The 15,742-nt window shown below is 67.1% G+C and overlaps 8 protein-coding genes across 8 annotated transcripts; 4 read left to right on the forward strand and 4 right to left on the reverse strand.

The window, feature by feature from the left end:
• Nucleotides 1-126: 126 nt before the first annotated feature.
• Nucleotides 127-1,188, reverse strand: MICPUN_64580 (hypothetical protein). Its single transcript, XM_002506559.1, has 2 exons — nucleotides 640-1,188; nucleotides 127-528 (listed from the first exon to the last, which is right to left on the reverse strand). Exons 1-2 carry the CDS (start codon nucleotides 1,168-1,170, stop codon nucleotides 178-180), a joined length of 882 nt encoding a protein of 293 aa, XP_002506605.1. The 5' UTR covers nucleotides 1,171-1,188; the 3' UTR covers nucleotides 127-177.
• A 124-nt stretch (nucleotides 1,189-1,312) lies between these two features.
• On the forward strand, nucleotides 1,313-2,779 carry PYR (dihydropryrimidine dehydrogenase; the record flags this gene model as incomplete). The annotated part of the gene is made up of 1 exon (XM_002506378.1): nucleotides 1,313-2,779. One exon carries the CDS (start codon nucleotides 1,313-1,315, stop codon nucleotides 2,777-2,779), a length of 1,467 nt encoding a protein of 488 aa, XP_002506424.1.
• A 49-nt stretch (nucleotides 2,780-2,828) lies between these two features.
• On the reverse strand, nucleotides 2,829-4,561 carry MICPUN_64582 (hypothetical protein; the record flags this gene model as incomplete). Its single annotated transcript, XM_002506560.1, has 1 exon — nucleotides 2,829-4,561. The coding sequence occupies one exon, from the start codon at nucleotides 4,559-4,561 to the stop codon at nucleotides 3,050-3,052; it is 1,512 nt and encodes a 503-aa protein (XP_002506606.1). The 3' UTR covers nucleotides 2,829-3,049.
• A 357-nt stretch (nucleotides 4,562-4,918) lies between these two features.
• On the reverse strand, nucleotides 4,919-5,074 carry MICPUN_64583 (predicted protein; the record flags this gene model as incomplete). The annotated part of the gene is made up of 1 exon (XM_002506561.1): nucleotides 4,919-5,074. The coding sequence occupies one exon, from the start codon at nucleotides 5,072-5,074 to the stop codon at nucleotides 4,919-4,921; it is 156 nt and encodes a 51-aa protein (XP_002506607.1).
• A 753-nt stretch (nucleotides 5,075-5,827) lies between these two features.
• On the forward strand, nucleotides 5,828-9,004 carry MICPUN_104428 (predicted protein; the record flags this gene model as incomplete). The annotated part of the gene is made up of 1 exon (XM_002506379.1): nucleotides 5,828-9,004. One exon carries the CDS (start codon nucleotides 5,828-5,830, stop codon nucleotides 9,002-9,004), a length of 3,177 nt encoding a protein of 1,058 aa, XP_002506425.1.
• Nucleotides 9,005-9,441: 437 nt separating this feature from the next.
• On the forward strand, nucleotides 9,442-10,698 carry MICPUN_109597 (predicted protein; the record flags this gene model as incomplete). Its single annotated transcript, XM_002506380.1, has 1 exon — nucleotides 9,442-10,698. A coding segment is annotated over one exon (1,257 nt), but the record flags the coding sequence as incomplete, so codon positions are not given.
• A 41-nt stretch (nucleotides 10,699-10,739) lies between these two features.
• MICPUN_64586 (predicted protein) lies at nucleotides 10,740-12,066 on the reverse strand (the record flags this gene model as incomplete). Its single annotated transcript, XM_002506562.1, has 2 exons — nucleotides 10,740-11,661; nucleotides 11,791-12,066. 2 exons carry the CDS (start codon nucleotides 12,064-12,066, stop codon nucleotides 10,873-10,875), a joined length of 1,065 nt encoding a protein of 354 aa, XP_002506608.1. The 3' UTR covers nucleotides 10,740-10,872.
• A 764-nt stretch (nucleotides 12,067-12,830) lies between these two features.
• MICPUN_107249 (predicted protein) lies at nucleotides 12,831-14,346 on the forward strand (the record flags this gene model as incomplete). Its single annotated transcript, XM_002506381.1, has 3 exons — nucleotides 12,831-13,239; nucleotides 13,285-13,836; nucleotides 13,867-14,346. 3 exons carry the CDS (start codon nucleotides 12,831-12,833, stop codon nucleotides 14,259-14,261), a joined length of 1,356 nt encoding a protein of 451 aa, XP_002506427.1. The 3' UTR covers nucleotides 14,262-14,346.
• Nucleotides 14,347-15,742: the final 1,396 nt, after the last annotated feature.

A 15,742-nucleotide genomic window follows, 5' to 3' on the forward strand; every position in this document is an offset into this window, starting at 1 on the left:
CGCAGCGCGGACCAGCTGGACGAGGCGGCGCGCGCGACGGGGTGTCAGGATAGACGCGCCGCATCGCGCGGCCGCCGCCGCGCCGGATGCGGACATCGCCGCCATCGAGTGAGTATGAGAACGCCTCGCTTATCCCGATTTTAGTTTTATTACACGGCCTGGCTGGGTCAGTTTTTTTCACACAGCCATGAGACCCGACTGCGCGATGACGTCCCAGTTGGCGTCGGGCTCGGGGCACAGCCTGTTGACGGCGTTGAGCGCCTCCGTGGGCCCGTACGAGTTCCCCGTCGGGCCCGTCAGTCCCTCCCCGGCGTCGATGTAGTGCTGGTACACGTCCCGGAGTTTCGCGTTGCTCTCCTCGCACATGAGTTGCAAGCCTTCCATGCCGGTGGGATCCCTGTCCACGGCGCTGGCGAACGCCCACGCGCACACGCACCAGTGCTCGCCGTGGCCCACGACGGAGGACAGGTCGTTGCCGTCCACCGACGCGCTGTTGGCGAGGAACCGCTCGTCCATCCGGACGCAAACCTGCGCGCGACGGGGAAAGGGATGGTGGGGGACATCAGCAGTTGAAAAAAATGTCCCACGGGCGCGATCACCACGCGTCGTCTCTGTTGGGTTCGTGGGTGTTGAACGCACCTCGTGGTAGCCCGAGTCGGTCGGGTCCCAAGCGCAGCTTCCGCTCCTGTCCCACCCCGTCGCCTCCGCCTGGTCCGGCCCCGAGCACGGCTTCAGGGGCGTGCCGATGAGCGACGTCTCCCCGCCGTACGCGCCGAGCCCGGCGACGCCGCGACCCGAGAAGGTTGAAACACCCCTCGCGGCGTGATCTCGCCCGTCGCCGAGGCCGACGGCGGTGAACGCGTGCCGCCTCGGGCCGGTCTTGGCGACTTGCGGGACCCGAACGCCCAGTCGCATGGCGAACACGGGGAGCAGGGTGCCGATGATGCCGAAGAGCGCCATGGCGAGGAGCACGCGCGTGGCGGTGGAGGCGCACAAGTGCTTCGTCCAGCGGTCGTCGCGGTGCATCTCGAGCGCCACGTTTTCGTCACACGGCGATGACGCCGCCTCGGCCTCGCCGCCGCGCCGCGCGCGCGAGGCCGCGCCGTAGCCGTGGCCGGAAATCGGCTGCGTCACGGCGGGTTTACGCCGGGCGTCCGATCCGCGCATCATGGGTATCATGCGCCCTGGGTCGACCTAGTATGAGCACGTGTCAAAAGCCGCGAGAGGGAACTTTTTGGATCCAAAGAGTGATGCAGTGGGGCGCTCGCTCTCAAGGCCAAAACCGTTGCAGCGTGCGCGCGCCACCCCGCGCATGTCTCCAACCGCGGCAGTCGCGCGCAGGGGCGCTCGCGCCCTCGCGGCGAGCATCACCCGCCTCGGGTTCGCCCCCGCGCACGCGTCGTCGCGTCGCGGCCTCGCCTCCACTCGCCCCGACGCCCACCTCGCGCGATCGTCCTCCCCGTCATCCTCATCCCCAGGATCGGGCCCTCCCAGGTTCGCCGCGTTGCTCGGCACCGCCGCCGCGTCCGCGGGCGCGTACGCGTTCCTCCTCGACGACGAGCAGAGCAGCGCGGCGCAGTTCAAGCTCTTCGAGTACCTCGCCCCTGCGATGCGCTTGATGGACCCGGAGACCGCGCACAACGTCGGCATCGAACTCCTGGCGCGCGGCGTCGCGCCCGTGGAGACCAGGCGCGATCCCCCCGCGCTCGCGGTCGACGCGTGGGGTCTGCGGTTCGCGAACCCGATCGGTCTGGCCGCGGGGTTCGACAAGGACGCCAAGGCGTTCCCCGCGCTGGGCGCCATGGGCTTCGGGTTCGTCGAGATCGGAAGCGTCACGCCCAAGCCGCAGCCCGGTAACCCCAAGCCGAGGGTGTTCCGACTTCGGGAACTAGGCGCGGTGATCAATCGGTACGGCTTCAACTCAGAGGGACACGAACCGGCGCGGGCGCGGCTGGAGGCGTACCGCGCCGACACCCGCGCGACGCAGAGCGAGTTCGACGCGACGCCCGTAACGCCCGTAACGCCCGAGGGCGCCGGGGTTCCGCGTCGGCTCGCCGAGCGGGGCGCGCCCGTCGGCGTTAACCTGGGCAAGAACAAGCTCACGCCGGAGGCGGCGGCGGCGGACGATTACGCGCTCGGCGTGCGCGCGTTGGGTCACACCGCCGACTACATCGTGGTGAACATCTCGTCCCCCAACACCCCGGGGTTGCGAGCCCTGCAGGGCAAGGCGCACCTCAAGGGCTTGCTGCGTAAAGTGCTCGCCGCCAGAGACGAGTCGGCGCTAAAGTCGAGGACGGGCGGGGGGCAAACGCACGCGCACAAGCCCCCGGTGCTCCTGAAGATCGCCCCCGACCTCACCGACGGCGACATCAAGGACGTCGTCGCCGCCGCGACGTCGTGCGCGGTCGACGGCATCATCGTCAGCAACACCACGATCGCCAGGCCGGAGGACGTCGCGGCTCACGCCAGGGGCGGCGAAGCCGGCGGGCTCTCGGGGAAGCCGCTCATGGACCCCAGCACCGAGGTCCTCTTCCGGGTGTATCAGCTCACCGGAGGTAAGATCCCGCTCGTTGGGTGCGGCGGGGTGGCGAGCGGGCGGGACGCGTACGAGAAGATCAGGGCGGGCGCCAGTCTGGTGCAGATGTACACGGCGTTCGCGTACGCGGGCCCGGCGCTGGTGCCGGCGATGAAGGCGGAGCTGGCGGCGTGCCTGCGAGAGGACGGGTACGAATCCGTGGCGGAGGCGATAGGCGCGGCGCATAGGAAGGGAGGGCGGTGAGGGGACCGCGGAGGGGCCGCGGGGTGCACCTCGATGGATTCCATATGTTCCTCAATTCCTCTCATCGTATAATTATTAGTACAAATCATATCGGCGAAGGGTCGGCTTTCGACGCGTGTGCCCTTGGTGGGTATCTCGCGCATGTCCCCCTGAAATCTACGGCCGCGGCGAATCCACGCGCCAACTGCGGCCGGCAACTCTTCTCTACTGTATCCCCTACACGGAATTTCCCCCCCTTCCCTCCCAAAAAAATCGATTATATCACAACTGTCAGTGACCGGGCACCACCCCATCCGCGCTGTCGCCATCGGAGAGCAGCGGCGGACTCGTGGGGGAACCCGGATCCGCGTCGGCGGTATCCCTGTGCTTGCGAGCGGCAATCTCGATCGCCTCCGTCGTCGCATTTGAATCGGGCACCACCGCGTTTGTGTGCTCGGGCACCGCCGCGTGCATTGCGTCTGAAAGCCCCTTCGCGGATTCCGTCTCGGCGAGGATGTGCGAGCACGTCTCGTAAAATTCCTCCTCGCCGAGCGACGCGCACGCCAGCATCTTGAACGCGGCGTCCTGCGTGCACGCGTCGTAGTCGTCCTGCTGCTTGTACAGCAGGTGACCGGAGATTTCAAACACCGCCGGGTTGACTCCGGTGGCGGCGACGTCTTCGGGAATCTCCCCTTTCGCGACGCGATGCGAGAAAACCTGCGGGATGAGAAACACCCGCGCGCCGTGATCCGCGATGAGGAGGTTGAACGGGATGTTGCGCTCCTGCAGACGCTCGCACGCGTTACCGAGAAGATCCGCGAGCGCCTCGAACGTCGCGTCCTTTCGCTCGAAGCAGAGGCATCGAACCGGGTACCCCGTGACCTGGTTGACCGCGACGCCGTGCCTGTGACGCTTCTTGTACACGCGTTGGGGCAACCGCGTCGTCTGCGCTCGCTCGATGGGGAAGGCTTCCATGAGGTAGTACGCCTGGAAGTGCAGGTGGTTGATGGTGGCGTACGCTCCCAACGAGTTGTACCCAACCCTAAAGTAGGGATTCCGGCTCTCCGCCGCCATGTAGAGCGGCGGCAGCAACAGCTCGGGGGATATCCGCTGGGGCAAGCAGTCCGTCACCCTCGGGCACAGCAGCACGTGGCCGTACTCGATGGGCGAGACGTTTATGAGCATCACGTTCGGCGACGACTCGATCGTCTTCGCCGAGTTGTACGCGCTGCTCTTCATCGCGCGATCGCCCCGCTCAAACGCGAATAAGATCTCCGCCTTGTCAGCCTTGGTAAAGTTGAACTTGCCGCCGTCAAACGCCTGCACGACTTCGTCCACCGCAAACTCCGTCGGCCTCTTCTTCGTCGCCCTGCCCTCGTTGAACTGCGCGACGAAGCCGTAACCGCCGGGCACCACCTTGGTCTTGCACGCGGTGACGTCGTAACGAAAGAGACCCGCGGCGAACCGATCTTCCCACGCGGCGAGCAAGATCCTGTCAAACGGCGACACGTCCTGCACGTAGCCGCCGCCCGAGAACGAGTCGCTGTCGGAGTTGTACGACCCGGTCTCCTCGTTGGAGTACCCGTCGATGTCCGGCACGCGAAGGTCGTCGAACGACCCGAAGGATCGAACCTTCTTCATGAGGCGCGAGTCCCTAGCGCTCTCGGGCGCGAAGGTGAGCGTGGGCAGCTTCTTGCCCGCGCGGCAACACCTTCGCACGGCTCCGGCGAACTTCGGGTCCTCCTCCTCGTCCATCTGGTGGATGCTGAGCACCGTCGGGATCTTCTTGATGGTGAGCGACATGGTGAGCGTCTCCCTTCCCTCCGCTTCTTCCCTCCGTCCTCCTTCCCTCAGTCGGCTGGGTGGGTCAAAATAAATTGACCGCCGCGACGGGGGACTATAACGCTACGCCTGGGCGAAAGGGACCCGGCGAGGGTGACCCGGCGAAAGGCGGTGGACGCGCGCCGGTGGCTGCTCCGCCTCCGCGTGCGAGCGCGCCGGTTCGCCGCGCGCCTGGTGCTGCTTCTCGGAGCGACGGAGCCGGTCCGCGAGCGTCGCCGACGCGTGCTACGGCGGTGCGCGCGAGATCCCTAGGGCCGCCAGATAACGGTGGCTCCCGCTATCGAAAATCTAAAGCCGAACGCTTGCAACGCCGTCTGCTTAGAGGCCGCCTCCCGCGAGGTGCACGACGTCGTAAGGGAGGGCGCCGTCGGCGATGGAGGAAGAGCCGCGTCCGGTGATGACGTGGAAAGCCTTGGTCTGAACCTTGACGAGGAAGCTACGGTACTCGAGTGCTTCCTTGAGCCCTGGCTTCATCAACTCGCTGAGGTGGTGCTTCTCAACCTGAAAGGTGCTTTTTCAAGATGTGCTCGCCGCGGGGGTGCGTTCGCCGCGGCGCTCGAGTGGGCCTGTGCGTGGAACGTGCGGGTGCGTGCGCGCGTATGAGGTACCGTCGCGGGACCGTGCGTGCGGGTTGCGCTGACACTCGGTGCTCGCGTGCGTGCGTGGAGCGTTGTGTCCGGGCGGATTCTGGGCCGCGCTAACTTTTTCTCACCCAAACTGCACCAAACGGTGCGAGCGGCACTCGCGAGACCCGAACGCGCGGCGGTTGGCGCGGGTCTATTTGCGGTGAATTACGAAGTCAAATAGCAACCTTCGGCCGTATGCGAACGCAGTTGGGAGTGATTCCCACCCCGCCGCTATCCGAAATCGACGACAGCCGCAACCCGATCTCCGGTCTCGCGAAACCCGCTTGTTACGTGGACGAAGATTGGTTCGAACCGTCGAATTAGCCAGCCCGGAGCGCTGTGCGCCACGGAAAGTCCAACCCGAACCTAAATTTCGCGCGAGGAATATTCCGCACAGCGAACCAGTCAGACGAGGGTGGTTTCGGTAAAAAGAGAAGAGACGTGGCCGCTTCCCGTGTGACAACGGAAAAAAGTGGTCGGTCGGACACTTCATTTCGTTGCGACCGACCGATTTGGCAGCCAAAAAACGGGACCTCGCGCAACAACAACACGACCAATTCGCTCGCGCCTCTCAGTCGTTGACGGGCGGCGCGGGCGGGAGATGGCGACGCCGTCCCCGCTCCGCGCGCTCGTCCTGGTGTTGGCGTTACTCGTGCGGCCGCTAGGGGCGGGCGGCGCGAACGAACCCACCGCTCCGTCGCCGGTCCTCGCCGCCGTCACCACCCCTTCCCCCGCGACCGCGCTCCTCGCGGTGCCCACCGCGGGATGGGGCTGGGAACCCGACGCCCCGCCCGCGGGGTGGAACGCGTCGGCGGTCAAGATCAGGCACGCGGTCCGCGCCTGGCGGGCCTCGCACACGCTCGCGGGTCCCCCGCCGCCGGCGACGCAGCTGGCGCCGCCGCCCTCGCCGCCGCCCTCGCCGCCGCTGCCGCCGTGCCTGGTCGCGTACGCCCCATCTGACGGCACCGACGCGCCGATGCGATGTTCGATGCCGTTGGCGGACCGAAACGTCGCGTTGAACGGGGGTGCTCGGCCGCTGACGAACGCGTCCGGCGGCACGGCGACGCACCCAGAGCGCGCGGTGGACTTCGCGGCGAGTACCACCTGGTACGAGTCCGAGGCGACTGACGGCGGGCAGTGGATCGAAGCGGACCTCGGCGACGTTTTTAGAATTGTGGAGATCGTGGCGCGATGGACCGAGGAGGCGTACACGCCGACGGGCGTGCGACTGAGCTACGGCCGTAAGAACGACGCGGTCAGCGACGTGCACGACCCGGGGTACGTCACGCGCGTGGTGCTCGGCGCGACGGGCGCGGGCGCCGACGTTTTGGGCCTCGACGTCGGACGCGACGACCCCATCGTCAAATCCGCGTCGCCCGACGGCCCCGTCGCGCACAGCTGGCGAGCGCCCGGGTTGAACACGAACGACGCGGGGTACGACCCGTCCGCGCCCTTCGCCGGCGCGGGGGTGGACGCGAGGACCGTGCGGGTGGAGGCGCTCGCGGTTGCGGCGGGGGGGAGTCGAAGGGTGCGGATGGCGGACCTGAGAGTGTACGGGTACAAGTCGGGCGAGTTTCCCCCGTCGCCGCCGCCAGCTGTGTCTCCGCCGCCGCCGCCGCCGCCGCCGCCGCCGCCGCCGCCGCCGCCGAACCCCGACGTCGTCGTCGCCGATGTCGTCGCCGGGTGCGACGAGGGCGACGGGTACGTCACGAGCGCGACGAGGGCGCGCACGACGGGGGGGGACGAACTCGGCGGCGACGAAGCGGCGGGGGCGAAAAAAATCTGGAGGTTCGCGGCTGACCCGATCTCGTTCCGTGCCAAGGCGGTGCTGGTGGCGTGGACGTGCGCGCCGGGTTTCGCGCCGAGCCGAACCGTCACGTACGCGATACTGACCGCCGCGAACGCCCCGAACTTGGCGCTCGTTCCCCCCGGCGAATCCGCCCAACGCGTCGACGTCGTGAACGAAAACGAAAACGACGGCAACAGCAACAACGACGGCAACAGCAACAACGACAGCAACAACGACAAGAACAACACGGTCGTCGCACCCGCGTCGCTGGAGTTTGCCGTGGATCCGTCCGAGCTCGCGGGAGCGACGGACGCGACCGTGTTGGTGTCCGTGCGCGACGTCGCCGACCCGGACCGAGCCCCAACCCCGGATTGCGACTCGAGCGGGTCCGAGCCCGAGCTCGCGTCGAAAGGGATCACCCGCCTCTCGCTGGCGTCGCCTCATTCGTCGTCCCCGCATCTCCGCGCGTCAATTCCCCTCGCCACGCTCGGGACGATTCGCGTCGTCGCCGTGACGTGCCCGGGTGACGCCGACAAGGACGCGCGTACGAACGACGACGGATTGGACCCGTCCGCGAGTGTAAGTTCGATCCTTCGAGTGCGTTCGCCGACGAACGCGGGCGGCGCGAACGCCCCCGCGGAGGTGAGCGCGTCGCTCGCGCTCAGCGGCGGGGGCATCGGCGTCGACGAGGCTAGGTCGGTGAACTCGCAGGAGCGGATCCGGCGGGCGGTGGCGTGGTCGCTGAGGCGCGACGGGGGATCGTACGGTAAGGCGGTCGTCGCGGAGGATGTGTTCATTCGATCGATTCGATCGACGCGAGCGCGAAGCGACGGGGGCAAAAGGCGGGCGCTGCTGAGCCCTAACCCAAACCCAAACGCCGGCGTGAGCCTGGACGTGGTGTTGAGCGTGAGGGACGCGACGGAGGCTGACGCCGCCGCCGCCGCGCTGGAATCTATCGTCGCGTCCAACTCGCTGAAGAACTCGCTGGCGCTGGAGCAGATCGTCGTCGCCGTGCACCTGGGCTCGTCCCCAGCCGTGCGTTACTCCGAAGCGGACGCGGCGAACTGCTCGCTGGTGCTCGGCGAGGTTGGACGGTGCGCGCGGGGCGACGCGGAGGGAGGGGGGGGGCAGGGTGAACGCGGATGTCCGACCGTTACGACCGTTACGGACCTCGGCGGGCTCGGTTCCCCCGGGGCGGACGGCTCCGCCTCGCCCGCGCCGTGCGTAACGATAAACGGCACGGGCACGGCGTTCTTCCGCGCTTCTTCTTCCGCGAACGACGCCCGAAACGAAACCTTCCTCGCGGACCTGTGGTCGGGTCTCAACGCCACCCTGAACCGCGCCTTATCGGCGAAGACGTCGCCGTCGAACGGCACGTTGGTTCCGGGTGGTTCCGAGAGAGGGTCGGAGAATGCTGCGTTTGATTTCGCGGAGGCTTCGCCGTCAGTCGCCGGCGGATGCCGCCGGTGGCGAAACGTCTCCGTCGCGGTGCCCACCGGGCGGTTCGGCGCGTGCGTCGTGGACGTTTCGTCGACGAGGGTTTTGGGCGCGGTCATCGCCGCCGCCTGGGAGCCGTGCCCCGTCCTGGAAGTGGACGCGTTGTCGATGGATTCCTCGTCGTCCGCCGCCGTCGCTTACTCGTATTGCCCCGCGCCCGACGGGCCGGGCGGTGACGGCTGGTTCGATCCACGCGTCGCCGTCGCGTTCGCCGTCGCCGTCGGCGGCGTCGTCCTCGTCGCGGCGCCGGTGGTGTGGGTGCGGCGACGCCGGCGGGAGATGGACGCGCGCGGGATGGCCATCGACTGGGATAAAATCGCGATGGACGCCGAGTCGATGGATGAGCGTAGACGCGCGCGGCTGGAGACGCTGGGTTTGTGGCCCGGCGGGGTGGGGAGGAGTGCGAGGCTGGGGGGAATGGACGGGGGGAGGAGGGGGAAGGGCGAGGGGCCGGGGCGGGACGGGTTCGCGCGGCTCGGTTCGCGGCTCTGACGAGAGGCGGACTTCATCAATCCAAGATTTTACGAGGTTCCTGTCTGCCTGTCCGTTCACCGTCGGCGTTCCTGATGACAGTTGGCAGGTTGGACCAGTGTTGCCAGCTCACCACGTCCGGGCGAGACGCGTCGGAGCACACGTCGTCGCGCACCGCGTTAACGACACAGCTGGCGAAGATGATCAGCGCGTTGATGATAGGAGCGGGTGAATACACCTCGGGGTGCGCGTCCCGCCGTCTCCCTCCGCGCCCCCGCGCCCCCTCCGACGCACGTCGCCTCGCGCCGAGACGCGGGGCGGGGAATAACGGATCAAATCCGGCGCCCGCGCTCCTCCCCGCCGTCCGCCCCGTTCCCGCGTACTGACTGACATCGATCCCCGTCGGCGCGTGCGTCACCAGATGCGTGTTCACCGAGGCTGGCGCCGCGCCGGATAAGCCCGCCGGCGTCGTCGCCATCACCTTCGCGGACCTCCGGCGCCGCGGCGTGATCGACGGCATGGTGCTCTGCGACGTTTCCGGTGCCCGGGTCCGGGCCGCGCGCGAGACCATGGCGCGCAAGATCGGCGCCGTGTACAAGGACATGGACCTCACCATGACGACCCTACCCGACGACGACGTCGACTTCGATCCGGACGCCTTCAGAGCCGCGATCGCGCACATGAAGCGCGGCGACGTCGTCACCATCTTCACCCCCGACGACACCCACTTCAAGATCTGCATGGCGTGCGTCGAAGCCGGCCTGCACGTGCTGTGCGCCAAACCCATCGTCAAGAGGCTCGAGGACCACACCGCGCTCGCGGAGGCGGCGAAGCGCCACGGCGTCCTCGTCGCGGTGGAGTACCACAAGCGATTCGATCCGATATACGTCGACGCCAGGGACCGAGTCAGGGCTCAGCTCGGCCCGTTTTCCTATTTTTCGTCCACGATGACGCAACCCAAGGCGCAGCTGGACACGTTCGCCGGGTGGGCCGGTAAGTCGTCCGACATCTCGTACTACCTCAACAGCCACCACATGGACGTGCACGCGTGGTCGGTGGGTCGCACGTCGCGGCCGGAGCGCGTCGTGGCGATGGCAGCCAGGGGAGCCGCGGAGCGACGCCTGAAACCGTCTGATAATCGCGCCATCGAGGACACGATCACGCTGATGGTGCATTGGCGCAACGACGACGACAGCGCCGGCGTCGCCACGTACACCGCCAGCTGGATCGCCCCGCGCGCGGATTCGCACACGCAGCAGCACTTCCACATCATGGGACACGAGGGCGAGATAAGGGTCAACCAGGCGAAGCGAGGGTACGAGATGTCCACCGATGAGAACGGTTTCGCTCAGCTCAACCCGCTGTACATGAAGTACACGCCTAGCCCGTCGGGACACTTCGCGGGCCAAGGCGGGTACGGGTACAGGTCCATCGAGGAGTTCGTGAGGGCGGCAGAGGAGGTCAACTCGGGCAGGGCGACGATCGGAGACATCTCGGGCAGGGACGTGCTCGCGACGGTGGACACGACGGCGAGGGTGACGGCGATGCTCGAGGCCGGGCGGATGTCACTGGACGCGGGGGGCGCGGGGGTGCGCATCCTGTACCCGGACGACCTGAGAGACGAGAACGCCGCGCCGGAGAAGGAGGCGAAGAGGCTCAAGAACGGCAAGGCGGTCGACTGCGAGGCGGAGCCGGTGGGACTCAGGCTGGAGTGAACTTCTTCTTTGTCTTTGGGGGGCGAAAAGACGCCCCGACTGAGTTACTGGAGTTGCCCGGGTTGTATTCTTTGACACCATAAACTCTTAGATAGTCTACGAGATTTCACATACTGTAGACTACACACATCTGACGAGTTGACGCCGAGTGCAAAGACGCCCGTTCAAAGACCCTTACGCGTTGAGGAGCGGGTTGGGAAAGAGACTCTCGGGAAAGTACTCCGGGAAGAACGTGTCGGAGACAACCTCCAACGCGATAGCCTCGGGGTTGTCCAGGATATCCTTGATCTGGTCGAACGGGGGTGCGTCCGCCTTGACGACGCGGTCCAAGAACGCCCGCGCCTGCTTCAGGTTCTTGTGCGCGTGGATGACCTGCACCGATCGATACTTGGACTGGTGCTCGGTGCCTTTCTCATCCGGGCCAACCGCGGAGAAAAACACGCCGGCGGCGTCGTGCAGCTGGTCGCTCTCGGGGGACGTGAACTGCGGCACCCACTCCTCGTACGGGATCTTGAGTCCAAAGTCGTACACCCCGACTCCGGTTCCCTTCTTCCAGTCGTCGGGGTACCCCGTCTTCGGGTTGGCTCCGCGGATAAAGCCGACGGACGCAGACCACTGCGTGAGGTCGGTGCCGACCCAACCGGCGTCCCTTCCCTCCGCCCAGAACGGGTTAGCGCCCGGACCCGTGTCCACGAAGAACTTCTGGATGGCGGTGAGGGCGCCCTTCGCGGCCGGGTCGGCGTTCTCGTTGAGGACGAACATCTGCACTGCGACGGTCTCGCCCCCGGGCGCGTCGGGGTTGCGGCCTCGGAGGATGGTGAGGTTCACAACCTTGGCGAAGGCGGGGCCGACCTCGGGGCCGCCGACCTCGCCGGAGTGCAGCCCGGCCTCGAAGGGGGAGAAGACCTCCTTGTACCACTTCTCGTAGGTGTAGGAGCCGAGGCCGTGGAAGACCATGACGAGCTGCGATGGGAGGGGGCGGGAAGGGGAACGCATTCATTGTTAGTTTCATATCGGGGAGCGTATCCAACACGCGTATCCAGTAAGATATTTTTGCGTGTAGAACGGCGGTCGGGTTGGGTGAGTGCTCACGTCGGCGATGTCGGGGAGGTCCTGTTTTCCTGAGATGATCTTCTTGGCCATCGCGGGGTTGACCACGGTCATGTCCGTGGCCATCAGGGAGGCCAGAGCCGCGGAACCGAGGCCGAGCTGCCTGCGAGAGAACATCGCGCGATCGTTGTCTGACTTGGCATCGGGGGACGCGTTGACGCGGACCGCGGCGCGGCGCAGGGCGGTCTTGGGAGCCTTACGCGCGCGGAGGGGCGCAGCGATAGGGGCGATAGTCGCCTGGGAGGCGAGGGCGAACATGTTGGAAGGGTTTAGCGGTCGGATGGTCCGCGCAGTGTGCAGTGCATGTGTTGAATCATCGGTGAACTTTCTCGGACAAACCTTCTCGCCAGCTTTCTTCTCGCCCCTTTCCAGCTTGGTGAGATCAAACTCGTGGGGTGCCCACCGCCGCAGCGGCGGGTGACGCGACCATGAGCCGGAAGGGGGGATGGTACGATAAAGACGACGACTACTACGACTACGACGACGACGATGACTACGACGACGACGACTACGACGACGGCTACGGAGCGTACGACACGGGGTCGCTCGCGCCAAAGCCCAAAGGCGGTGGCAAGGGCGCGGCGCAAACGTCGGGCACCAAGCAGCAGCAGCAGCCTCGGGGTGGAGGCAAGGGCGGCGCGGGAGGATCGTGCCAATCGCAGCCGCAGAAGCCCCACTCCGCGATGGCGAAACAGATCGGATCCACCCCGAAGGAGAAGGGCATCGCGACGGCATCCTCCGCGACCGCGGGCTACCCCGCCCGCCCCGCCCCGCACGCCGCATCGGGCGGCAAGCCCCCGCCGCCGGGGTTCGACTTTGCGACGCCGTCGCCCGACGAGGCGGTGATGGCGAAGCGGGTCAAGCCGACGGGAGGTACCGTCCCGGGCTTCGCGTCGCTATCCCTGGACGACGGCAGATCTTCATCCACGGCCGTCGGGCAGAAAACCCCGCCATCGCGCCCCATCCACGAATACGTCCCGAGCGACGACGAACGCGCGCACGCGTCAAACGCCAAACGCGACATGCACGTCGTCGTGCTGGGACACGTGGACGCGGGTAAATCGACGCTCATGGGGCGCGTGCTCCACCTCGTCGGCGTCGTCGATGCCAAGCAACTCAGGCGGAACGAGAAGGACGCCGCCGCGCTCGGCAAGTCGTCGTTTGCGTGGGCATTCGCGCTGGACACCGCGGAGACGGAGCGGGCGCGGGGCGTCACCGTCGACGTGGCACAGGCGAGGTTCGTAACGCCCGTAACGCCGACGCGACCCGAACCGACGCGCGTGACGTTACTGGACGCGCCGGGACACAGGGACTTCGTCGGAAACGCCATCGCGGGAGCCGCGAGGGCCGACGCCGCGGTGCTCGTCGTCGACGCGGCTCCCGGCGGATTCGAAACCGGCTTCGGAGACGCGTCGAGCGTTTCTAGCAACGGTACGGGCGGCAAAGAGAGACGAATCGGCGGGTCCGTGGGCGTAGGCCAGACCCGCGAGCACGTCCGCCTGGCGCGGTCCCTCGGTGTGTCGCACGTCATCGTCGCGGTGAGCAAGATGGACGCCTGCGGGTACTCCGAGGAACGGTTCGAATTCATCAAAAACACTTTGGAGCCGTTTTTGGCAAAGAGCGGGTTCGGGCCCGAACACGTGTCGTGGGTCCCCGTGAGCGGGTTCGAGGGCGTGAACCTGGTACCCGGCGAGTGCGCCATCCCGGTCCCGAACGCGCTGTCGGAGTGGTGGAGTGGCGGGACGCTGACGGAGTGTATCGACGACGTACCAACTGTGGACCGCGGCGCGCCCCGCCCGTTCCGCATGCCGATCGCCGACGTGATCCCGAACGGCACCAGCAGAACCCTAGGGGCCGCCGCGATCGGCGGTAAGATCGCGTGCGGTAGCGTGCGTAAGGGGGATCGCGTGTTGGTCATGCCCGCAGGGGTTGTGGCGAGGGTCAAGGCGGTTGAGTTTCCGGTGGGCGACGGCGACGGCGCGGGAAGGGCGGAGAACGTCGGACACGCCGGGGACGCGTGCGACGTGGGTCTGGAGGACGTGGACCCGGCGAACTTAGCACCCGGCGGGTGTCTGTGCCACGTGGACTTTCCCGTGACCGTAGCGGCGGGGGTTCGCGCCAAAATCGTCACCACGGAGTCGGTGCGCGTGCCACTGCTGGTCGGGTCACGGGCGGTGGTTCACTCCAACTCGTACGCGGCGGAGGCGACGATCGCGTCCATCGTCTGTAAGCTGGACCCCGCCACCGGTGAGCCGGTGGTGGGTGGGGCGGCACCGAGGTGTTTGACCAGGAACCAGGGCGCGGTGGTTGAGCTGGCGTTTGGTGACCGCGCCATGTGCTGCGAGTCGTACGATGCGGTGCCGTCCATGGGCCGGGTGGCGCTGCGACGTGACGGCGCCACGATCGCGGTGGGCACGATCCAGGAGGCGTGGCCCGCGGACGACGAGCCGTGAGTGGGACTTACTTTTTAAGGACGAGTCGTGGGTGGTTACGAGTGTTGACTAGGCGTTGAACTATCATAAAACTCGTATCAGTCCTTGGTCGGCGGCGTCTTTGAGTAGACAACCGCGTTGGCGCCCTCGAACCCGAGGTGGGCGACGTCGCCTTTGGTCTTATTCGCGAGCCATCTCACGAGCTGCCGCCGCTCCGTGACTGGAACGCGAGTGTCGTCGTTCGTGCCGTCGTTGGAGTCGATGCGCGTCACGTGCCTGTTGGGAAACAAGGCGGGAAACACGCAGCACGGCACCACCGCGAAGGGCTTGCCGAACTCTTTGGCAAAGTCCACGATGCTCTCCGTGGCTTCGTCCGGATGCATCCCCAGCACCACGCTGCAGTCCGCGAACTTGTGCCAGTTGTCCGGCGTGAACATGTCCCGAACTTGTTCGCATAATTGGAATATGGGCTCGGTTGGCGTCGCGGCGGACAGAGGCTCGACAAGCCCCCAGTCGTAGCCCCATACGTCCTCCAACACACCATCCTCGAACAATGCGCGCCGAGCGTTGTTGTTCCGCGTCTTGAGCCACTTGTGCTGCGCCTTGTTCAGCTTCCGCGGCCGCGGCTCCACCAGCGTACACGTTATTCCCCGCTTGGTGTGCAGCTCGAAGCTCACGTCACCCCGCCCGCCCGCCACGTCCAAGACACCGGAGCCTTTCGACAAGGTTTCCGCTCCGAATGTTTCGACGAGCCAGTCGACGAATACCACCGCCCTTCGCGCCTTGGTCTTGGCGCCCCCGTTCTCCGCGTGCGGATCGCCGTCCTCCGCGGCGAGCTCCCTGCGTCTGCGTTTACGCTCGGAGATCCACGCCGCCTGCGTCTCGCGCGACGCGTGGGCGTAGGCGCACAGGTCGCCCTTGTGGCATCGGCCCTGGTTCAGCCAGTACTTGCACGGCTTGGTTCCTTTCGTCCCGTCCCCGTCTCCGTCCCCGTCCCCGGCGTCCGCGGCCGGGGTCGTCCCTCGGGACGTCGAGGGTGCCGACCCTTCCGCGAGTTCGTCGCGATGATCCTGCGCTCTCGATTTGTTGGCGTCGTCGCGTTGGAACACCTTCCCCGGGTTGGTCTGCGCCCATCGCTGCACGATCTCGATCGACTCCACGTCCTCGACGCACGGCTCCCCGCGCTTACCCGCGAGCCACCGTCCTCGGACCCGCACCACGTTCCCGAGCTTGAGCGCGTCCCTCTGCGTCGCCGCGAGCGCCGCCTCGTCCACGAACAGGGGCCCCGCGCCCGCCTTGCAGCAGAGTTCGGCGCTGTCGCGATGATGCGGACTTTGAGCGGCGGTGGCGGTGGCGCCACCCGCCGCCGCCGCGTCGCGGCAGCGCGACAGGACGTCCGCGGGCTCCGCGTCGGCGATCTCGCGCAGGTCGTAGAAGGCGAGGCGCTTGGACACGCGCCTGCGGCCGACCACGCGCGCGGTCACCGCGCCGGTCAGGACGAG

This window comes from Micromonas commoda, chromosome 15 (genome assembly GCF_000090985.2).
Source record: "Micromonas commoda chromosome 15, complete sequence".
Lineage (NCBI taxonomy): Eukaryota > Viridiplantae > Chlorophyta > Mamiellophyceae > Mamiellales > Mamiellaceae > Micromonas > Micromonas commoda.